The 24,635-nt window shown below is 42.8% G+C and overlaps 2 protein-coding genes across 7 annotated transcripts; both read left to right on the top strand.

Moving 5' to 3' along the window:
• Positions 1-2,246: 2,246 nt before the first annotated feature.
• LOC120956905 (sodium/potassium/calcium exchanger 4) lies at positions 2,247-18,047 on the top strand. 6 transcript variants are annotated; one of them, XM_040378717.2, is made up of 8 exons: positions 2,247-2,631; positions 12,238-12,411; positions 12,626-12,813; positions 12,892-13,078; positions 13,526-13,603; positions 13,814-14,566; positions 16,225-16,326; positions 16,406-18,047. In XM_040378717.2, exons 2-8 carry the CDS (start codon positions 12,240-12,242, stop codon positions 16,738-16,740), a joined length of 1,815 nt encoding a protein of 604 aa, XP_040234651.2. In that variant the 5' UTR covers positions 2,247-2,631; positions 12,238-12,239; the 3' UTR covers positions 16,741-18,047. The 6 variants fall into 6 exon arrangements, with proteins under 6 accessions (XP_040234651.2, XP_040234650.2, XP_040234655.2 ...); XM_040378716.2 differs by lacking the exon at positions 2,247-2,631 and adding an exon at positions 2,672-3,036; XM_040378715.2 differs by lacking the exon at positions 2,247-2,631 and adding an exon at positions 3,101-3,251.
• A 938-nt stretch (positions 18,048-18,985) lies between these two features.
• LOC120956907 (sodium/potassium/calcium exchanger 3-like) lies at positions 18,986-22,672 on the top strand. Its single transcript, XM_040378723.2, has 6 exons — positions 18,986-19,730; positions 19,799-19,986; positions 20,066-20,213; positions 21,335-21,544; positions 21,651-21,848; positions 21,942-22,672. Exons 1-6 carry the CDS (start codon positions 19,220-19,222, stop codon positions 22,376-22,378), a joined length of 1,692 nt encoding a protein of 563 aa, XP_040234657.2. The 5' UTR covers positions 18,986-19,219; the 3' UTR covers positions 22,379-22,672.
• Positions 22,673-24,635: the final 1,963 nt, after the last annotated feature.

Genomic DNA, 24,635 nt, shown 5'->3' with positions numbered 1-24,635 from the left:
CCTTGAACTGATTATGACAACCCATACTGTTGCTGGAACCGATAATGATCCTATCCCGGTCCTGGAACCAATCATGAACCTATACCAGTCTTGAGACCTGTCATGAACTCATCCTGATCCTGCCACCGATCTTGAACCCATATCTGCCCTAGAACCGATCATGATCCCATACCGGTCATGGATTCGATCATAAATCCATACCGGTCCTGGAACAAATACTGAGTCCATTCCGGTCCTGGAACCACTCAGGAATCCATATCTGCCCTGGGACTGAAAGTAAACCCATAAATAACCTGGAACTGATGCTAAACCCATACTGGTCCAGGAACCAATACTGGTCATACCGGTACATGAACCGATTTTGAATCCATATCGGTCCTGGAATCGATCATGAACCCTTCATGATCCAGAAATAGGTCCAGATTTCATTTATTTTTAGGAACAGTACCTGTAACTTTTCCGGATTCTGATTTGGAACGATATTTAGACCTGATCCGAGTTTTGAACCGATACAATTCCTATTCCAGCCGACAGGCAAAGCAAAATGCATAGGAAATAGCGTAGGAAATTTAGTAGAATTTGTATAGTGATTTGCAAAATTATAAGTGACTTATTTTAGTCCTTGAAAAGTTGGAGGTTGGTTCTATTCTTATGAATGGAACAGGCTCCGGCTTTTTGTATGGGCGGTTCAAAAATGTATCACTCTGCACTACTGTCCTGTAAACAGCTTTAGACACTCTGCTTAAATGAAATTGACTTGCCCCATTGCATCAACGGTTTTATCTGAAGACCAGTGGTTGGCATGGCGCCGAGAGCAATCAAATGATGCTCTAAGCCAGGGGTCGGCAAAGTCTGCAGAAGCGCCAGAGATGCACTAAACCAACTGTCGTCAAACGTTACGACCGAAAGAGTCAAAATTCTACCATAATGTTCATAGAGTTTCACGTGAAGAGCTTAATCGTTAACCAAGAGCAAACATGTGTGAAAGTTCTATGAAATATATGAACTGTTAAGAGCGGCCATCTCGATATCAAAGAGCCGCATGTGGCTCGTAAACCGCATTTTGCCGAACGCTGCACTAAACGACTCCTAAACGTGGTTTAAACAACTTAACCTCTCAGCCTAAAAGGAATTGAAGACTCCGTTTAGCAAAAGGTAAAAGACTGGATGATTTTAAAATAGTAAAAAGATGGATGGACAAGCCTCGCGTTGATAAGGCTAAGATCGGTTAAAGGTAGATGAAACACAGTATCAGAAAAAAGATAGAAATATAACGATCATTAAAAAGTGACATCTATAGAGCAATTAAGTGTTTTTGTATGAACATTTAGTTCCAGTCGTTTAAGCTTAATTTGTTTGGGTAACGTCTGAAAATTTCTTTTATTCTTATCTTTCTATCACCGTTTCATAATATATCAGGAAATAAGAGTATCTTTCACAAATTTGACCAACAGCCTCCTCAAACTTGACCTTTTTCATGAAAATTTTGCCGACGCCTGCTCTATGCGTTTGCAAACAAATGGAATAAATTCGGTTAGCAAGGAAATTTTATTTTTTGTCGATTTTTCGGTTAATTAAACAGACTTTTTATACCAACTCGCAATAGATCCAATAAGTATAGAATTACTATAATTTTTCATTTATTTATCCTTTTATTTATTGATTGATTGATTAATTCATTTATTTATTTATATACATATTTATTTATTTATTTATTTATTTATTTATTTATTTATTTATTTATTTATTTATTTATTTGTTTCTAGTGTTTTTGTACTAACTCGCAATAGATCCAATAAGTATAGAATTACTATAATTTTTCATTTATTTATCTTTTTATTGATTGATTGATTGATTGATTGATTGATTCATTCATTTATTTAATCATTTATTTATTCATTTATTTATTTATTTATTCATTTGTTTATTTATTTATTTTTTTATTTATTTATTTATTTATTTATTTATTTATTTATTTATTTATTTATTTAATTATTTAATTATTTATTTATTTATTTATTTATTTATTTATTTATTTATTTATTTATTTATTTATTTATTTATTTATTTATTTATTTATTTATTTATTTATTTATTTATTTATTTATTTATTTATTTTTTATTTAATCAATTAATTTGTTTCTGTACTTATTTATTACGATTATAATTCTCGAACACTGGCATTAGAAGTGTAGGGAAACAGAAATCTCGCTGAATGCAGTTTGCGCGATTCGCGACATCGTGAAACATCATGCGTCTCCTTCGAGCTGCTAAACGACTTCGTCAAACTTTATTTAACCCTTAAAAACACACACACACACACACACACACACACACAATCCGACCACATATTTTGCAAGCACTGTGCGCGCGTCTTCAAGCGATCAACCGTGGCTAGATCGTGTACAACCTGGCTGGCGTTCTAGCCCACATTATTGATTGATTAAAAGAACGAGCGTACTAATGCGTAGGGGTTCGCTCTCGAACCAGATCGCGCTCTCAAGTGCTCTCGTACCGCTCGTACGCCCGATACGCGGTATCAGTACGCCGTCCGTCCGCTGCAGCAACAGCCGATCTATTCTCGTTCCAAACGTGCGCCCAACCGTCGCGCTCCGACAATATACACAATAGGTAGGTGGAGGTGGTAGATGATGAATGCTGGGAGCACACAATACAATTGACAACAATCTCCAACATATATACATACGTGCTAGCCGATCGGTCTTCGCTGTGTGCGGGAGAGCGCACCGATGATCAACACGCTCGCAAATCGGACGCGCACAGTGGGACACAGCACAGCATGCGGTGCCGGAATTCGTCGGTGTGTTGTGCCCGCGCCCATGTGATGCTGTGCTGCGATGTGCGTGTTAAAGTTCACCGTATTCGACCCCTCCCCCCCGCTCGATCCCGTTGGTTCGCTCCCGCGATGAAAGTTTAGCTGCGGCGGACGGTACCGTTGCGCCGGGCTGTCATTACGCCATTGACAGCGCTGTGTGTGTCACCGCAGCGCGACGCGAATGGACCGACCGACCGGTGGTATGTATACGGATATACATAGAGGTGTAGAGGGGGTGAGCGAGAGGATGGCGGGTCGGTTTCGTCGATTCGCCTGGCCTGGCCCCCGTTGGTCACACTTTTTGCAGCGCGAGCTATACATAAGCGCAAAACGGATTCGGTTGGTCAGTTGGAATTTGACTGTGATTTAATCAACATGGACGAATCGGACTACTGGGGGCTGGCGCGTAGCAATGGTTAGCGATACACGGATACACTTTGCCTTTTTAGCCGTTTAGGAGTAGGAGCAGAGTCGAGCTAATTTACACGATCGTTGCTGTTAAAGTGTTTTATGTTGCGCGCTAGATTCGATCGTGCGATCGTTTTGTGTTGTCGTTATGTGTTGTGCCTCTCTATATGTGCTAACTATAAGAGTGATTATTAGTTTGGTGAAACAATAGCAAGTTTTGTTTTCTAGCTTCTTCAAAGCATTCCTACAACTCTTATCAATAGTTTAATAAGCAATCCTTTCGAATCTATCCTGCGTGTTCCGATAACCGATGCCTTGCTTCCACTGACGGAGCAGCTCTCATTTGCGAAACGGAAAGGGAATGACGGATGTTTCGAAATCCACTCCACTCCGCGGCATGGGACGGCAAGGGCAAGGGGGGTGGCACACGAAATTCAAATCATGAACGCAAAGTGAAGCTCCCGGGCGGCTTCGGTGGCACACGAAATTGAGTGAGTGTGTGGGGTAGGGGAGGCGGGAGGCCAGCACCAAGTTTGCACCGGCAGCAGCAGCAGCAGCAGCTTGACTTCGCCGGACGATCGTATCGGATAAAACCCTCCCGGTGGACGGATAAGGGGCATTATGGATAATCATAGAGAAGAATATGGCACTTAATTTAAGAAAATGGGAAGATTGAAGAATAAAGTGGTCACAAACCAACCCGTCCTAACCAAACCCGCCGTCGTCTTCGTCGTCGCGGTCGCCGTCGTTGCGGTCGGAATCGAAAACGCTCACGCACACAACGCTGCTGGACCACAATAAGAATTGAAGATTGGACCCACCTTTGCAAAGACCATGTGAAGACGCGTGTCTGTGTGTGTTTGTGAGAGAAAGTGTGTGTGGTTGTGGTGCCCTTTTGCACAATGCTGCATATCCGTTCGAAGGTAGTAGAATAGAATCGTACGGAAAATGAACAGAACAGATGATATTACATGAACATTGGAGATGCTGTGTAGTTTAATAGAAGAACGCTTAATAAGATCTTTATTGCTTGCCAAAATAGTTTTAAAATATGCCTCCACATGATTAGTTCCACAAATTGATCTATATTCGAGCGTCTTCAAGTGCCTTTGGAACGATCGCCATCGCTCGTGGATGTCTCCGGATGTTCCCATCCTGCGTGGATGTCCCATGGACTGTAACACCTGCCTTCCATAGTGTTCGTTCGTCCGCTCAGTTGTGCCTGAGTTGTGGCTGTGTGCGAGTGTGTCTGTGTGTGTCTTCATTTCTTCCCCGGTTCAATTTGCCCTGTCGTCCTGAATTGACGACCATTGTGTAACGCTTCTCGTTTGATGTGGTCGGCCGTCGGAAGATAGTTGCTAGATGCTTGGGTATGTTTGGTGAAGAAGCGACAAACCGCAAACGACTCCAGGTGAACCAAGCGCAAGCGTGTGTGTGTGTGTGTGTGTGTGTGTGTGTGTGTGTGTGTGTGTGTGTGTGTTAAATTGGAATTGGAGTCGGATGAGAGTTGACTATTACGAAAAGTTAAGTGAAGACAAATATAGGTGTTGAACAAGCTGTTGAAAGCACCCAAAAATTAGACACAAATGAATTTATGTCGATGTAACAATGTCAGTGAGTGATCAAGTGTTTGGTGAAAAAAACAGAAAACAATTAATCTTCTTTTTGGTAAAATTAGTATCAATTTAAATGTTGTACCTGTTTAAGGTATTGTTAAGTTGCAGACATTGTATGAAAAAGTGGATATTTAAAAGGAAATCCTCTCAGTACATCAGTTTATTATGCTGTTCCTAGAAAAGGTGTCTTTCGATCTTCCGACGCAAGAAACGAACCCCACAAAGCAAAACCGAAGAATGTATGCAAATTTGCTGCTCGTGCTGCCCCTGTCGTGATTCTCCACGAATCAAAATACAAATGTACACCTCCCGCTCCCCATATTGCTATATTAAGCTCGGCCCAAGAAGCTTGACAAGCCGGAAAACGATCAGGCCTGGTCGCCGGTCGTACCATTTGCCGAACACCCTTCGGTGGCGGGCGTGAGCGGGTGACCTGAGCCCGAGCGGCAGTTTTATTTGATAAATAATGCTCCACAATTTCTTCACAATAAGATTCAATTAATTTCGTTAAACATCTATCCTCCGAGCGACCCCCGAGAGAGCGTGCTCGATTGGGTTGGCCGCTTACATACATTACTTGCACCTTTCCCTCTCCTGCTGCGACCTGCGATCGGGTGCGCCCAAGCGGGGGTTTGGCTTTCCAGCTCCGTTTCGGGTACCGTATTGGACAACCTTAATGTGTATCAGTAGTTGAACCAGCCATCAACACCCCTTCGAGCGGGTCGATGATAATTTTACGATCTTACAAATGCTTTTGCCATTTGCTCGGAGGGGGTGAATTCTCGGAAGCGTCATTGTGGCATATTTGGACCGTGGTGTTTGTGTTTGTGTGTGAGAGAGAGAAAGTGTAATAACTTGATCACTGTTTGTGATCGGCAAAGATTTTTGAAACGCTATCAAGTATCACGTACTTCAGGAAACAGGAATTGCATGGAGACGCCTGGTAGCTTATAAATTGCTTGAAACAACAAATAATATATATTCCAAATAACCAGCAAAATGGGTTGAGAGTTGGAATTTGAGTAAAGCTATTTTTGTATCAAAAAGTAAAAATAATTGATTTTTTACAAATTACTGTAATCACATCGAAAAGTATTACAAAATGAGGAAAATTTTCACACACTCTAATTGGAAAAGCAATTTTGCTCTATACTTTCGAATAAAAAATATACCATTTTAATTATCTCAACAATCTATACAACAACAAAAAAAACTAAGAAAACATTATACTCTACATTAATAAAAATTGAAGCGTTGAAAAAAATCTGCATTCCATTTAAAATCTAAAAAATGACAAGAGCTTCTCATGAATTCAAATTGGATTTTTCTCAACCCTCAAACATCATAAATCAGTTGATTGAGCAATTAACTTATGTTTACTTATGTAATACTACCTATTTTGTATTAGTAATATGCTTTTGAAACAAGAGTTTAGAAATATTGAAATGTTTTTTAAACTGTTGTGTGGTATACTTATGAATTGATCACCTATTTAGGGTAATTTGCCAATTGTTGCATACTTAAGGGAATATCCAACTTATTTCATATGTTTTGGCATAGATAAAATCACAATATTATTTATTTTATTTTAGGTAAAAATTATGAGTAATGTCAAATAATGCTGATTTTTAAACTAATTATTGCAAACTTAAGAAAAAAACTCAAAATTCTATTATTGCTCACTTTAAACCCGATTATTGCACACTTTCCAGTATACTGAATCCTACGAAAAAGAGCCTAAAACTGGAAAACTAGGCAACACTGTCAAAATGATGTGACTTTCTTTGACTTTGGAAGCACAGCAAAGAAGACAGCAGCTTTCTTTGCTCGAATTTTTAAATAGTGAATTAAAATTAGTGTTTTTTTACAATTGTCAAAATGTTTGCTACCGAATCGTGAGAATAAACTATATTTGCTTGATCACAATCAAAATATTTAGTTTAAGTGTTTCACTGGGCAAAATAAACCTTTTTTTGTGAGGCACAATTCTAAACTGTTTAACTAAAAAAAACATTCGTTTTGATCCAAATCAGTCGAAATCTGTTCATTAATGTTTAAAAAATAGAAAAAGAACTCTTAAAAATTGTGTATATTGTGATAGAATTGCATAATAGTTATGAAAAAATGCTAGCTTTCATATATGTTTTATAAATGTGTGGAAAACAACAATTTATATGTAGTGTGCAATATAGTTGGGTCGTGTGCAAAAATTACCCTATTTGGTTTGATTAGTTTATTGAAACTAACGATACAACGTGCGAAGATTTCAAAACATGTTGAAAAATAGTCAACCATACACGATATTTTTCAATTTATACAAAAAACTTAGGTTAAAAAAAAATAATAAAAAATCCAAAATAAAACGCAACGTAAAGTTCATTCCCTGCTTTATATGCAAAAACTGGCTTCCACGCGATTCTAACACAAAACCAACGGCTCCCGGCCTCCGCGAGCGACCATGGATGTACGACAAATTTGTTTGACCTTATCGTATCGCACCCTGCACGCCTGTCAGGCCGCGTGTGGAAGCTGTGTGGCGCTGGCTGTTAACAGTTTACCGTACCGACAAATAGACACATTTAGCAGGCCGGTTATCAATACACCGGTAGCATCCCACCCTCAAAAAGGGAAGTGTTCCGTACATGTGTGTGTGTGTGTGTGTTTTTTTTTTACACATTTTGTTACTGTCAAACTTCCGATCAGATCGTTCGCTAGTCAACACAAACTCACGATCGGGTTGTGTTGACTCCCCCCTTAAAAGCAATAAAAAACAACTTCCCATCCCCTTCGCACCACAACCCACCCAGTACAGAAAGGTGGTCGCTTGCAACACTGACAATTAGCATTCAATAATCTACTGATTGGCCCGCTCCGATTAGGGGAAGCTACCGCCCTGCGAACGCTGTCAGCTGTGTGAGGTAGGCAAACGGGCTAGAACGAGAGCGAGAGAGAGAGAGAGTCAGAATGAGATAACAAGAGAAGGACAGTGGTGTGTGCGGAACTTTACGCGGGTGCACACCGTATAATTAATGCCGTCCTGTAGTGCAATGCGCCACCGCTTCCCTCTAACACTCCCCGTCAATTTCTGTTTGGGGCGTCGCCGTCCATTCCCAGGCGATCGTTTCGGATCGATAGCGCAACGATGGGGAGCCACTGGCGGGGGATGCTGTGACGTTGTTGTCGTCATCGTTGTTGTTGGTTGTCGGAGCGACCTTGCGCCGTAGTATGGGAAGATCCCACGATCAAAATCAATGAGTCCACCACCATGAAAACTGCACACTGCGTGGCGAGAGAAAAAGGTATTTTTTCTTCTCGTTTGGTTTAAATTGCCATTAGAGCGTATATTGATGACGTTTACTTCCTATCGACAAGTGTGTTTTATTACTAATATTTGCAGGTCGATCATATTTGCTCCTTCAATTTTCACCCTGAAACTCATTGGTTGAACATCTTTTTTTGTGGCGTTCAATCTTGTGCCATTTTTACATTCTTTGTATTTATAATATGCACTTCTTCTACTACAATTGCTACAACTACTTCTACTATTGCTTCTGCTGTACACGTGTGCTCTTGTTCCTGTTTTTCGTCACGTCACACACCCTCCATTGTATGCACGCTTGTATGCAGCAGTATGTGGCAGATCAATCATCTGATTAAACAGCAACACCGATCCGAACGGGGTGTGTGTACGATTGTTGTCGCATAGATTCGTGTTTGACAATGACTCAAACTCCCCCTGTTTTGTTTTCCACCGGTGAAGCTTTTTGTAATTTATTTACTGGCGCTAGGTTTAGGGGTTTGTTCTCCCCCTCCCCTCTCTCGTCGTTTCCTGTACGGCACTACAATGTTGCATGTGCGGGAAGATGGGCAACATTGTTGCACTTCATGTTTTTGCTCGGAAATGCTCGGGGAAGTGTGTGAAGGTTACGTTTTAATTGATTGATTTATTCACCAAATCTTGCAAAATTGTTGTTTTTGTACAAAATGATTCATACGGTTGAGGAAAATTTCCCTTGCTGCTTTAGATTCTCACGCTAAATTAAGCCCGGATTGCACTTCCAATGAAATTGATCGTGATATTTTGTTTTTCTGCTGTATTTTATTCAATTTTAATTAGATTATGGCTCATCATACACCAAAAGAAAGGATATTCAATTCCCCAACTATTTAGACTATAAAATATTTTAAAATATTGAATTAAACGCATTGTAATTCCCCGCTGACTATTATTGTTTTACCGTGAAGCTTCAATATCCTTTCTTCTTTGTGTATGATAAGCCATATTCTGATTAATATTTAATAAAATATAGCAGAAAAACAAAATTTTGCGATCACTTTCACGTCAGGTCTAAGGCGACCTTTAGGAGGAAACAGTTAATTCTGCATCAACAAACTATTAGAAATTATATTTAAAAAAAGTGTTAAGGTTTACGTATTGTTATGATTAAAATATTTATTTCTAGAATGAACTTAATGTATTCTGTAGCCTTTACTTTTACTTACATATGGAAGATATTAAAAATAAGCATATCCAAAACGAAATCCCAAAGTGATCTACTTTAAAGGAACTCTAACTTGAAAACATATTCTGCCCAAAATAACATCAGAAGCGACGTAAGTTAGCTAGATACAATCATTTATTTGAAATGATCGTTTCTGGGAGGCCATGAAACTTGCTAATATAGTGTGATAAATGTGATCAGGCGTGATTTACACTGGTTTGGCCTAACATTTTCATTTGACAAAACGTTCACCAAATGAATATGATTGTTATTCGTACAGCTTTTAAGTTCGTGGGACATTATACAGGTTGTAAGATCGAGAAGAATGCGATTCGGTAAGATTCGGCTAAAATCATAGTGCATTTAACACGTATACTTCGCATATTGTCTCGGCAGGCTCATGTTTTTTTTCCGTAAAATGCCATCGTACACAACATCACGGCGTCATTGGCCTTTTGTCAACAATACGCACCCTGTTTTCGAGGGTCGTAAACAAACCGGCTTTGCTGTTTTCGTTCGACACGAGATTGATTGAATTGGTGCAATATGAGCTACGGGTACGATACGATACAAACAGCGAGGGTGAGGTTCAACAACAACAACACCACCACCGACCGCAACCAGAAATGATACACTAACAACAGAAAGGTCGTTGTGCTTCTCAATTACGGTGAATTGTTGTTAGGTTCTGGTGGATAGTAAACAAACAGGTAGTTCCAGAAGAACGACAAAAAATGACGACGATTCTCAAATGTGGTGAATAGTCTTAGAACTAATATTGCTTTGGTTTGTGATTAGTTATAAGAAGACTGTGTAAATATTCAAATACAAATTTAGTAAACACTGTTTAGTAAATTTTGATGGATTAATGCTGTTAGCTGAAATGATATAATAATCTCAACAGCAGCAATGGAATCTAACATCTAGCAACTATAGTGCTAGAATCTAACATCTGTACCTTTGACAAATAGTACTTTGATTTATATGTTACCTTTCAGAACGGTAGCAATCTTGAAGACAAATCTTGACAGGAAAATTTTCGAGCCAATGTACATTTACCACATTACCAGATTTAATCGAAGGCGCAAGATGAGCGTAAAACAAACACAGCACAGGAAGCCACGTATCATGGTGTTGACAGTTCAGGGATAATTTTTGCGATGTAATGATGGCCTTTGTTTGATTTGTTACTAGTAGATGATTTACTACTGGTTGTTATCCGGTGTAAGTAGTGTTTTTGATTACATCTTAAGAAAATAATCACGCATGTCATAAATCATACGCTTCAGGTGAAATAGTGATTAGCAAGAGGGATATATGAGTGTTTTAAGGGCAGTCTGTAGTCACTATAATTATAAAAAAAAGACCAGTGAAATGATAGATACAATAGCAGAAGAGCAATAATTTGCTGTTGAAAGACTCAGATGTAACCAAATTATTTTGATTTACAAAGTCGCGAATTAACACGAGTGGAGCCCTTAAGCGGTCACACGAATGTAGACCTTTCTGAAGTGTTGAATGTCGGGGTGCCACACGCCGCTTAGTTTGCGTACTGCTTAATCTGGTCCTGAATTTACGGCCATTACAATATGAATTATCACCAACAATGAAAATTAAATTAGGTAAATCTTGATGCTTGATGAGAACAACCGCTGTGAGTATCGTGTTGTAGCCCTTCCTTCTTCGTCGGGGTCCATAAGATATATGCAGTAGCTAATGTCATCTGACGGGACTAGTCGCAATTCGCATTTGCATCTGCCACTGCAACAATCATAACAATTAAAGCATGATGGACATGTGTGACATCCCACCAGTGCATTGCAGATGAACCAATTAAATATGGTCACACGAATCACTTGGCCGTTTTTCCTGTAGGTATAAAGCGTTTAAGAGAGTGGTTGAATCATTGTAATGATGTAGTACTTGGAAATTCCAGGCTATTTGTGGGAACTCTTCTTGTATGATAAATGTCACTATCAACAAATGATCCTTTTTGAGGCGACATAAAAGTTCTTGTCATGTCTGCGAATGTTAGTTTCTTCGTTTTTGTGACCAATATCCATTCTGGCAACAAAGATTATAGAAAAAAAAGCTTCTTCATGTGAAATACGATCAATAGATAGATACTGATCTAGAAGCACACTAACAAGCGATGTGACGTCCAGCGGCTTATGCCACTAATATAAAGGTCAGCAGCAAAACGCCCCGTACGTTCGCGAAGCAGTTAATTAACGGTGATGAAGAAGTCCCCTTTCTTTAACTGCCTCGATCATATGACGTGTAGCTAAGAGATTTGCGTCAGCTGGCGCTACGCTGAGTGGAACGAAAATTAAAACGATCAAGGCTGACAATTCGACGGTGCAATGGAAGAAACATAGCTGAAAAGGGTTTAGGATGAGGCGAAGCTACCACCGTACGATTACTATTTGTTTCAATTAAATCTACGGGCATTATGTTAGTGAAGACACTGATAGATATTGTTGGTATGTGTGGTTTAGTGGCATAGTGACGTGCTCTACCATATGTTATGGCGTTGAGTTATGGAGTTGAAGAAGCTTGCCTCGGTACTGACTAATTAAATCACTTGCCCAATGCTCTAGAAAGTAGGAGCAGTACCTCTGCTCGTCTGTAATGATCATGAGAAGCCGCCCGGAACTATCACTGTCGTAAAGTGAACAAACGAACCGACTAGAGGTTAACGTGTGAAGATGTGTGGTCCTCAATTTGTTTGCTTGTAAAACACTTTGACAACGCGCAATGGCTTAATTATAGTATCAGTTTAACAAGAGATGTTATCACCATTCACCAGAAACTCAGGCTCGTTTTGCTATTCACATTAAGTGTGTGTGTATGCCTTCTTGCATGCCTTCCACAGGGATGAACTGCACACAACCCGCCATCGATGACTTTCCCCGGGACCTGTTCACCGAGGCGCAGCGCCAGAATGGGGCAGTAGTGTTACATGCAATCGCTAGTTTATATTTATTTGTAGCTTTGGCCGTAGTTTGTGATAAGTATTTTGTACCTGCCGTCGAGAAGATTTGCCAAGGTAAGTGCGGTGAATGTTGCGCGAGGTGCGCTCAAACTTAAACGGCAAACAGCGTCCCTGCTGGGCTTGCTAGTTGACTATTTGCCTCGCTTAGCGGGATTCTGCATGAGTTTTAATTAAATCGAAACCAATATGCACACACACGCACGCCCATCACACCACTAATCGACTGATTGTAACAGGACTCGCTTTTTCTTGTTTTACCTCCCAACAGCGTTAAACATGTCCAACGATGTAGCCGGTGCCACGTTTATGGCAGCGGCCACCTCCGCCCCAGAACTGTTCGTGAACGTGATTGGCACGTTCATCACCGAAGGTGACATCGGCGTCGGCACCATCGTGGGCTCTGCCGTCTTCAATATCCTGGCCGTGGCGGCCTGCTGTGGCATCGGTGCCGGCATGGTAACTCCTAACGCTAATTTCTTCACGCTTCTTACACTTTAATTAATTTGCATGCTGCCTTCGATGTCTTGTTGACAGGTAGTGCCACTGGACTGGTGGCCGCTGACGAGGGACTGTTTGGCGTACGGCATTACGGTGGCCATCCTGATTTGCATCATCCATGACGAGCGGGTCGAGTGGTACGAGGCACTGATATTGGTGTTGCTGTATATTGTGTACATTGCTGTGATGTACTATGATAAGTCGTTCCAAAAGTGTGCCAGAGGTAATGCCATAATGTAATTTCGGTGTTGTACTGCACTACAAAGTTCTTAAAAAGACTACACATAAGTGTACACTTATCATAGATGCCTAACATTTAGGAGAATATCACACAGTTCTACCAGGTATTAAGAATTATTGAGTTTGAAATAGCTTTTCAAAATATCTAACATCAAGATATTGGAATTCAAAATATGATGTATCCAGTTTCATGATAAAATATTCTTCTGTAACAATCATTCACACATTTTATTTTCCTTTGAGATTGAATACCAATCAGATACTTGGTAGAATTGTGAAATGGTGATGGTTTGCATAATAGTTATGTTTAAGAGATTAGAGATCCTAAATCTCCAATAGTTACTAAAACCTGGTAATGGCCTATGGATTCATTATTGATGCACTTCACCCTGTCTTTCCTCGCTTATACACACCTTTACATGCAACACAGGTGGTTTGAAGCACGCCCGAAAGCGAAGATCCCACGATACCTCCAGTAGCCTCAAGTCGGATTCTAGCCGAACGCAAGGTAGTGTTACCAGCTATTTCGATTTGGGTTGTACATGCCAAAACAGCACCCAGATCACAACTATCTTTTTCTTTCCGGAGACCGTCAGTAATAAATCTTGTACATCTTTTCTTCCACTGATCTTCCTACTTGCTGTCCAACATGATCAACTCCGCATAACGTATAACGACGACGATGATGACGACGACCACAACGAACCAATCAATTTAGAGGCAATTGAGGCGCGCACACCGCTGCGCATCGGACACTTCCAGCAGAACGGCAACTTGAAGAATGTGGCCCATATCGATGCACCCGCGGAATTGACGTCACCAGCTGGCGGGATGGACGTAGAAATGCAAATTAAGCCATTTACATCGATCGACTTGCGTGCGCCGCCGGGCGGGACGGCAACCGCCACGACCGATCTCGAAACACACAAGCCAAGCGCCGGCCCATCGTCGGTCGACCCGGCCCCAGCCGAGGGTGAGGTGGGCGATGTGCCCGAGCGGCCACCGCCACCGCCAAGTCCAGCCACACCGCCGGTCCAGGAGCAGGACGCCGGCGTGAATGGTGTGAAGGAAACGGTGGCCGGTACGCTACCGCCGAAGGAGTGGAACGGTGAGAATGGGCACGGCACCACCGGTCCGGTGGCGGAGGCCGTTGTTAGAGCGCTGGAAAGTGGTAGCACTGGTGCGGAAGTCGATGGCAACGTTGAGGGCGGAGCTAACGGCAACGATGGAGAAAGTGCACCAGAGAAGGATGATGAGGATGAGTTTAAGCTGCTAAAGTACCCGCTCGGCAAGAGTGCGTTCACGCAGTTCTCGTGGATCATTACCTGGCCGATCCATCTGCTGTTCATGTTCACCATACCGAACTGCGAGACGCCACGTTTCCGGAACTGGTTCCCGCTGACGTTCATCATGTGCATCGTGTGGATTGGCTCGCTGTCGTACGTCGTCGCGTGGATGATTACGATCATTGGTAGGTTTTTGATGCTTTTTTTTACAAAGGTGGGGAAGTTTTTGTGGAACATTCCAGGCAAAACTACTAGGTGTTATATAGGTATAAGAGTGTACATAAAAGAAAAAGGGTATCGCATTGGAAATCACGGTCAGGATAACTGAATAAGTTGCCAAATCAGTTTAAAAATACCTTCTAGGCTTTTTGGACAACGGCAATTTATAAATGACTCTCAATTACAGGGTTCCTTGCCTCGCCTAATACAGTTGCCATAATCTCTGTGGCATTATGGGATACGTTCATGTTTCTTTTTATTAACTTGCCTATGGTTTTTTGGTAGCATCCCGAAAATGTTTGGTTGCTTCTTTATATATTTTTTTGTGCTCTTGCAATTTTTTGGGCATCCCCCAGAAACTTTTTGGTTTAATTGTATTGATGTCCAATGGGACGATATCAAAAAATCGTGAGAACGAACCAAAAATCAATGGGAAACGATAAAAAAAATCGTAGAAACCCTGTATACTTTGACGTCAGCCGACTTTTTACCGGCGTCTCCTACAAATTGCTTATATGTGTAAAATCTTTTTGGTTTCGATTACATTTAATGGCAATAATAATGGTATAAATTGTACAGAAAGTTTTTTTTAAACAAAAATTGATATTATCAATTTAATTTTATGATGTTGTCAAAAAGTCACCCAAAATTAAAAACAAGTAGCCATACAAATTAAAAATTAACATAATTGACTACATTATGATACGGAATGGATTCCAACAACCAATTAAATATGAGTGATTTGGTCTAAGCTTCTACATTACTGAAATTGAACGATTGAACGATTCATTCAAATTGCATTTGACACATGATATCATCAAAATACATGCAATCAGTACTGTTTGGTACAATTTTGACGAAGCTCTAAATTTTCATAAATTAAAACTTTTAATTAAAATGTTGTTTTAATGTTTTTATAACCAAACTTACAGTACTGTTCGTTATCATATGTAATTTTTCGGTTATTTGTGAGCTATTTATTGCTGGATTTATGTTACAAACTAATATTAAGCGTTAAGGCCACTTCGCTCGGCCAATTACTTTCTCAAAAATCAATTCTATAGAGTACAATATAATATAAAGAAGTGACGCCTACGCGTTTGATCGCAATAACGTGAAAACTTCAGATCCGTCTTGGAGCAGTCTAGGACGCAAAACGCTGTACGATAAAGTAAATGACAGCCAAAAATAACGACTTACCTTTCAACTTCAGAATGAGTTAAGAAAATATGAAAATGCGCAACCAATGGATACATTGCAACATAAAACAATAATATTATCAACATTTTGCGCATTAGCAGGTCTTAACCCCCCGCGAAATAGATAGTGTGTGGTAATAGTCCGTAGGGCATAGTGAAACAAACATGTACAATCATTGCAGAAAAAGTTTAATTTGATCGTTTTGCCTATCATCTACACGTTCGAAAAACGTGGTCGATAACGCTGCTAGTATCGCTCAGTACCTACACCAACACACAGGTCAAACATCCTCATCAAAAAGAATATACTTATCAGATAATGATGGGCATGCGGGTCGCCCCCCTCCCGTGCCCAACCATCCCCAATTCCCACCTACATTCCGATAAACTAATCCTCCGGATCTACTTCTGCTTTCCACACACAGGCGATACGCTCAAGATACCGGACTCCGTAATGGGCATCACGTTTCTGGCTGCCGGTACGAGCGTGCCGGAGGCCGTTTCCAGTGTGATAGTAGCAAAGCAAGGTTAGTACCCCTGGGCTGAGCAGCACACGAACTGAAATGGTCCAACCTGTACGTACATAACCCTCCTTTTACCCTTCAGGTCACGGTTCGATGGGCATCAGCAACTCGATCGGGTCGAACACGTTCGACATACTGCTGTGCCTGGGGTTGCCCTGGTTCATCAAGGCGGCCTTCTCACCGATCGAACCGGGCCACCACTGGGTCGGCATCAACTCGGCCGGGCTGGAGTATTCGGCCATCTCGCTCCTCTCCACGCTGCTAATGCTGTACATCGCCTTTTCGCTGAACAAGTTCAAGCTGGACCGACGGGTCGGCAACGCCTGCCTCATCATGTACGCGGTATTCCTCATTCTGGCCAGCCTGATCGAGCTGAATGTGTTCTTCCGCGTCAACCTGCCGACCTGTGGACGGTGAGCCAGCGTAGATGCTGGGATGTGTTTGTGGTGTGGCAGTTCTGCAAGAAGTTCTGCTGCCCAGGAGCGGGCAGTTGTGCGATTAGGGAATCGAATCGAGGGCGGTATTGGGCGTGCAAACCTTTGGTGGCATTCGGAACTAGCACCGGGTAGCGCAGCGAAGGTTTGCTAAGGTCCAAACATATTTTTTTTGGATTCCACTCCTCTTGGAGTGGAAGAATACACATCTTGAGAGGTGAAAACCCTCTGACGGGTATGTAGATCAAGCTGTATGCATTGTTGTCCATGTATCTACCAACCCAGCCAGCGTATTATAAGCTCTCTAGTTTACCTATGACAACGGTAATCTCTGCAGTAAGCTGTCGAATGGTCAGTTAACGGGCTACACATTCCAGAGCTATCGGGTGCCTCAAACACATCTCAACACTGTGGATCACCCAGTAGCATTAAAGTTATCCACAGTATTTTCTTCACAACTCACAAAAAACACACATAGTTGGCGTAAGCATTCCCCTTTTCATACGACAAAACAACTTAACCATAAAGTCAAACCGTCGTTAGTTGTTTATTCGAGTTGGATATTTGGATGTTGTTGTCAGGAAAGCAGATATGACTAACAGCGTCAAACAAGACAATAGAAGAAAAGGAATAACAACAAAAGAATATTTGTAAATTGTAAGCAATTGTAAGTAAAGCATCTATCAAAAGAGGTAACACAGGATACTACAATCACTAAAATTTGAGGAGTAAATCATTTGATCTTCGAAAGTAACTACAAGAAAACAATTACAAACACATATAAATCAGTTGTGTGCACACACCATAGTGTGGTTATGAGAGTAGATGCCAAGCATACCTTTTTCCAACACAAACTTCCTTTCTCCAAGCTGGACTTAGTTGGGCACGTGTACCGCGTCACGTACTGTTGGCGCACTTGAGCTTCTCGAAAATCCCTAACCTCGTTTGCCGCAAACGAGATGATGATGTCGATGATGTGTCTCGTGTGCTGGAGCGATAACCGTTGATCTGTTGTAAATATTTAACCTCCATCCCGCGAATGCGATTCCATGCGATCAAGTGTACCTTCTGTGGTAAGCTCTAACTCCAAAAAAACAGCGTTTCCGTTTTCCCCTTGTTAGTTGTGTACGATCTCTTAAGAAGAGAAAAAATAAACTGCATATTACAGACATCAACAGACAAAACAAGCAAACCAAGATGAAACTAACAAAGAGTGTTTGTGCGTGTTTCAAAACGTAGTAGTGAATTATGAATATACAGAAATACATGTTACGTTGCTAAGGTACAGATCATGCTGGTTTTACTTTTCTGTGGGTTTAATAATATCATTCAGTATCAACAGCAAATGTCTAAAATGAGTCCTACAGACTCCCGAAATGAAATAGTTGAACGTGGTAGCTTACAACATTCCTCCTAAAGTCACTTAGTTGGTTTACACACGTGTGGATGACTGGCTAGAACAGCATCCATTTAGTAAGGAAGGTCCCAACTGTCTACCACGTTGCCGTACTTTAACTTTGGCTTGCTAAGGCGCTGCAGTTCCCATCACATTCTCTTTTCCATTCCACGCGAGCGTCCAAGCAACCTGCACGAACTGAAAAGCTCTATCACTGCCGAGCAAATATTGATCATGAAGGCACTGTGCGAAGCCGCACTCACATCACCCCAAGACATGCACATATGAGGAACCAAATGAGCGTTGCGGCCAAGTGCATCTAACTTCCTGGTGAAGCTTTGTCACTAATTCAAAAGTTATCCATAGGAGCTGAACAGATGTGAAATTATTGTGATTTTGCCAAAGATCCTTATCAAGTGTCCAATTAAAAGAGTTCGGCACTGAATTGACCATACAGTAGCATCATCGCAACCAACGAAGACGCATTTGGTGTACAACCTGTCGCTTATCTCTGCCGCGCGCACAAACTGTGACGATCAGCTGAAATGGAAAAGGGACAACAACGCTGCACGGCGGTGCAGTAACCGGGCTGCGACGGATGGTTGTTGATTTATGACGGTCACGACTTACACACACACACACACTTATACTCACCCACCCTGCAAACAATGCACAGAGGCGAGCGGGTTCTGCTTACCGATCTGACAACATCCGCATCTTGACCCACGGCGTCTGCTCCAAGCGCAGAATCCGATGACAAACGAGCAGGACGGATGCTGTCGCATCGGGCAGCCATGGTAGACAATGTATTGAGCGGTGGAACTATAAAAGCGCCCCTGAACGGGCAGGTTGACTTTCTTCATAGACTGGCAGTGGTTGTGTGTGGAAGAGCGGTGCGATCCCAAGGATACGGTGCACAGTGCAAACGTAGGAGTTGTGTAGGCACATACAGTAATCTTAGCAGTGATTCCAGCACGAACGACAAGTGAAGCGAAGTTATTGCGTATCCTTAGTTATTTGGGATATTCGGCAGAAGCAAACTCGAGTTCGAGTGTCGGCACGTGAGATGGTCAAAGCTGGGACTAAAACCTCAAGCGATAGTTCGTTCTGTGGCATCCGCAATCGACGCGTGCGCATAGCGTTTGTGCTGCGTGTGTTGTTTGTGCTGTGTCTAGGGTCGTTACATGTGCTCAATCTTGCTTTAGCGCCAACAAACAGCAAACGAACGAGCGATGGCTTGCGCTCGGTTGGCGCAGCCGGTGGTCGAAGGCTGCTAACCATACCTCAGAGCGAGGTGGAACTGTTGGATTTGCTTAACGGAACACTTCCATCCGAGTTTAGCTCCACCACGGAGGAGACGACCGTGGATGGAGTCGACAATGCGACCGAACCTGCAGCAACCGAGCGTAATTGTACTCCGGCCGCCATCTTTGAGTTTCCTTCGGATGGGTTTACGCGCGAGGATCGCCGACATGGTTGGATATTGGTGCACATAGTGATCGCCTGCTACTGCTTCTGGCTGCTTGCCATCGTGTGCGATGACTACTTTGTCCCGGCGATCGAGCTGATGTGCAAAAGTAATTCAAGCATCCGGCTGGTTGTTGGGGCGTAATTGAAGACGTAATAATTGACTTTCTCTACGTAGAACTGCAGGTAAAGGAAGATGTGGCAGGTGCTACGTTTATGGCGGCGGCCTCCTCCAGCCCGGAACTGTTCATCAACTGCGTGGGCACGTTCGTGACGAAGGGCGATCTGGGCGTGGGTGCTGTGGTAGGATCGGCCGTCTTTAACATTCTGGCCGTGCCAGCCGTTTGTGGACTTTTAGGTGGACAGGTGAGGTGTCGATTTGTTGGCTTCCGTTAGAATGTCATAGATCTCTAGAATTAATCGTCCCCACTTGATACGTTTGTAGGTCGTACAGCTAAGATGGTGGCCCGTAACGCGCGATTCCATGATGTACGGAATAGCGGTGATGGGTTTAATTGGAGTCCTGTATGATGGCAAAGTGATGTGGTACGAGGCCACAGTACTGGTGTCTGCTTACGTGTTTTACATTACCGGTGAGTGCTATTTCATCATTAAACGATTAAACCTGATGTACAATAGAATATCTAAGCTCCTTGGGGAGTAGCTCTTCACTAGTTTCTTCCCAGTTCCGTTCACCTGAGATGAGTTGAGTGCCAATGCAATGATATCAGCTCCCTTATCTCCCAAGCTTCCGAAACTTGCCATAAAGTTGCAATATCTTACCAGATCTGTACGTTATCGCTCCACGAGTTTTATGCACCGCCATTGTCAAGCGCAATGCCCCGCGGGCCAAAAAATGCTATCTAATGCTCGGTTGAGGCTAGGGAGGTTGCCGAATTGGAACGCGAGGTGAGCGCCCAGTTGGTTCTTTAACATTGCTGTTTGCCCAACACTGCACCTGTCAACTGCGTAATGTAGGTTGCGGTAACCATCCACCATCCAACGGTGCACTTGATGTGGCCGATAAGGCGGACCGAACAATTTATTGTGCCCTCTAGCTGAACGCAACAATGTAAGCAAGCTGGCTCGGACATGTGGGGTTGGCTAGGATAAATATCTTAATCTTTCAGTTGCCACCGCGAAACGCAGAGTTGAAATGGAGTGTGAGAGTTGAAATGGCACTGAACTTGACACAAGCAATACCCGTAAGCACCGTTCTTTGGAGCGAAAATTTGGACACTGACATGTTGGAATAAGAAGTCTATTTTTGTGAGGACGAACACGGAACACGGGAGATTAAACTATCTCTCGTACTTTTCCAAAGACGGGAAGCATTTTCGTGATTGCTGGCGGTGAACTTTATCATCTGCAAGTGATGGAAGTAGCATTTGTGAATGGAATATTCCAGCCATAAGTTCAAAAGCCAATAATCAGACACGAAATAGAGCCGAGCTTTAACGAGCTTTATCTTATACAAATATTGGTACAACGCCAGTGACGTATGAACGGTCACAGAATTGACGTAGACAAATGGATGAGACAAAGGTCAATCTAAGCCTTGCTTTACTTGGCCTATTGATGATCCATCACTTTGTTCTGATGATGTTCTAATGATCTTTAACTCTCAATCAATTAAAATGCATAATACTTTAGGCATCAAATACTCCAAGAAGTATTTTATTATGCCCACTTTATCCCTCCTCTATTCCGATAGCGATGTACTGCAACGATACGATCAACCGCTTCATGTCGAAAACGTTCCGCCGGAAATCCTACATACGCCCGTACACGGAGGTGACGGAAATTTCGCCCCTGCTTTCGAATGGAGCGGGCGCAAAGTCAGCTCCTGGAGCGGCCAAGAACGGCACAAACGGTCAGCATGCCTGCGACAGTGACGCTAGCGATGACAGCTTCGAGGAGTACGGTAAGTAGTGTCGTCACTCTGTGACCTCCGGCCAACTCGACCAAGAGCGTTTTCTTTCGATTGAAAAAAGTTCGCCTGTTACTTTCGATGTTTACGCGCCCCCCAGAACTTGCGACCTCACCGTGGAACCATCGGGACGACAGCTTGACGGCGTTCGTGTGCCGCTGGCCCATCACGCTGGTACTGTGGGCGACTATCCCCGACTGTCGGCGCTATCCCCGGCTGCGCCTGGTCACCTTCTTTGCCTGCATCTTCTGGATTGGCATCACATCCTACTTTGTCGCGTTCCTCATCACCGTCGTCGGTAAGCTGGCAGGGTCACTACCGCCACGAGCTGGTCGGATGCAGGGTAACCACCTTTTCAAAGATAATCAACCGTTCTTTCGCTACTTTCAAGGTGACACGATCGACATACCGGACTCGGTGATGGGACTGACGTTCCTGGCGGCGGGCACCAGCGTACCGGAGGCGGTGTCTAGCATTATCGTCACGAACCAGGGCCACGGTGAGATGGGCATCAGCAACTCAATCGGCTCGAACACGTTCGACATACTGCTGTGCCTGGGGTTGCCCTGGTTGATCAAGTCACTTGCCTTCCCGGCCGTCCCAGGCGAACGGTGGGTTGCGCTTAACTCGTCCGGGCTCACCTACTCGGCCATTTCGCTCCTGTCGACACTGTGTGGCCTGTACCTGGCGTTCTGGTGCAATCGCTTCAAGCTCGACTGGAAGGTGGGCCTCACCTGTCTGTCGATGTACATCGGCTTCCTGACCGTGTCGAGCCTGATAGAGCTGAACGTGTTTTTCCCAGTGAATCTTCCCACCTGTCCCCACTGATACGGAGTATGATCTCGGTGCTTCGGTGGGATGGTCGAATGAATGGCAGTAGGGATTTTTGTGTATGTGTATGGCTAGAGTATATGCAATTACCAATCGTTGGGGTTGTTTGATGCGTAGGGTTACTGTTTTAAATGATATATTTAAAGCACGGCATTTGTTGTTAGTAAAGCTGTTCGCTACGGTTCGTTGTACATACGGGGCAAACTGGGACCAGCCGCACGACTGTTTTATTCGGGAGTATTTAAACGAGCTGTTTTGGTAGTTAAAAATAAAGCGAAAATATAAAGATGACATAGTAAACTGTTGTGCAATGCTTTTGAAAGAAATATTACATTACAAAATAACGTTAAGTTTTATGCGAAACTTGATACACATGTAAATACTGAACAAGACTGTCCATGTGCAAAATACGTATGTGTTTCTAATGTATTTGATTGAAAAATGAAATCAAATAATGCTCTCAACTACGATAATGATAATAGCTGAATATTGATGAACTTCTGTTCCGTGCAATACGCCTGAAGATATGCAATTTTGAAGAAAGCGTCTAATGCAGGAAATAGCAAATGCTGCCTCGGAAAAAGGCAATTTGGGGCTGTTTTATTTCCTAGAAGCTGTAACTAGAGTCATTAGAGTCCTGAATGCGCTCATACCTTGCCGGTCGTTCATACTGCGTGAAAATGAGACCCCATACATCGCACCGTATTGCTGCTTCTTCGGGGGTGCCGCAAGGGAGTAACCTCGGGCCGGTGCTGCTCGTCATTTTTCTGAATGATGTAACTCGGTTGAATGATGTAACAGGGGCGGTCCCGTATGTCCCGTCGTTCCGTCAACTCGAACGACTCCATAACATTCCCGTCATGGGTTCAAGCCTAGAATGGACCGTCCCCCCTTAGCAAAGATTGACTATCCGGCTGCGTGGTAATGAATAAAGTCTCGAAAGCCTGTATAGGCCGGCATGTCCGCGTAAGACGTTACGCCAAATAGAAGAAAAACTCGGTTGATCCCTTCTGATAGTCACCTACGATACGCGGACAATGCGAAGCTGTTCCTGCAGATTCGCGACCGGTTAGACTAACTCCACCTTCAAGCCACTCTAAGTGCTTTCCAGTCCTAGTGCTCTTTGAATGGTCTTGAATTGTGCGTCGAGAAGTGTGTTGTCATTGAGTTTGCGAGAAAACGGTTCCCTTTAGTCTACGACTACGGGTTAAATGGATCTACCATTGAGCGAAAAAGCTGTGTCAGCGATCTTGAAGTGCTCCTTGACGAAAAGTTGAGCTTCCACGACCAGCTAGAGCACGTTGTCGCTAAGGAAAACCGATTGATTGGCTTACTAAAACAAATTGCACGTGACATCACTGACCCGATCTTCATCAAAAAGGTTTGGAGCGGTCAGTGCTGGAATACGCTTCGGTAGTATGGTGGCCATCAGCTACACGCCCCCTGGCCCGTTTGGAGTCAAACCAGCGCAAGTTCACGCGGTTTGCCTTACGCTTCTGGAGAGTTCCGGTAGATTATGCTGGCCGCTGTGCGCTTTTAGGCCTCGAATTGCTGAACCAGCGACACTGCAACGGCCAGAGACTGTTTGTTGCGGGACTCCTAGACAATTGGATCGGCTCGCCGGCGCTTCATTTATATCCCGCCGAGATCGCTCTGATCTAGAACGCTACTTGACGTGGAGGAGCGTCGCACACGCTTCGGTTTCTCTAATCCGTTTCTTCGTATGTGCCGTGAGTTCAACGTTATCTGTGATCGTCATCAACCAGACATGTCGCGCGCCGGGCTACTAAATAATATCCGTGCCGTGCGTCCTTCTACGTCCTACTTTTATTGACAAATGACTTAACGTGAACGCATACATCTATTTTGTGAATATGTATAGTATTAAATGCTTCGAGAAGGCCAAGCGGTCCGTTGAATTATGAATAAACAAATAACAAATAACAAATTAAACTGTAAACTAGAGACCAAAGACTGCTGAAATCTTGGCAAACAGAATAGCAAAGACGAATACTAAAGAATAAATTACAAAATTAAGCATGAATAAGACAGCAATCAAGGGAACAGATAAAATGTAAATGATTTGCTCAATATCTCTTCAAACATTTATGTGAATGGCTTTATTCCTGGATAAGAATATTAAAATTACAGGTTTACAGGTATTAACAAACAAGATTCATTTATCACATCCGAAAGAGTTTAATCTTTTGCGTCATAGCTCGTGTCTAACGTCGTTCTACCCCGTATGACGCAG

The sequence above is a fragment of the Anopheles coluzzii genome, chromosome 3, assembly GCF_943734685.1.
Source record: "Anopheles coluzzii chromosome 3, AcolN3, whole genome shotgun sequence".
Classification (NCBI taxonomy): Eukaryota; Metazoa; Arthropoda; class Insecta; order Diptera; family Culicidae; genus Anopheles; species Anopheles coluzzii.
The sequence above is the reverse complement of the archived record's forward strand: the minus strand, read 5'-3'. Positions and strand labels throughout refer to the sequence as shown.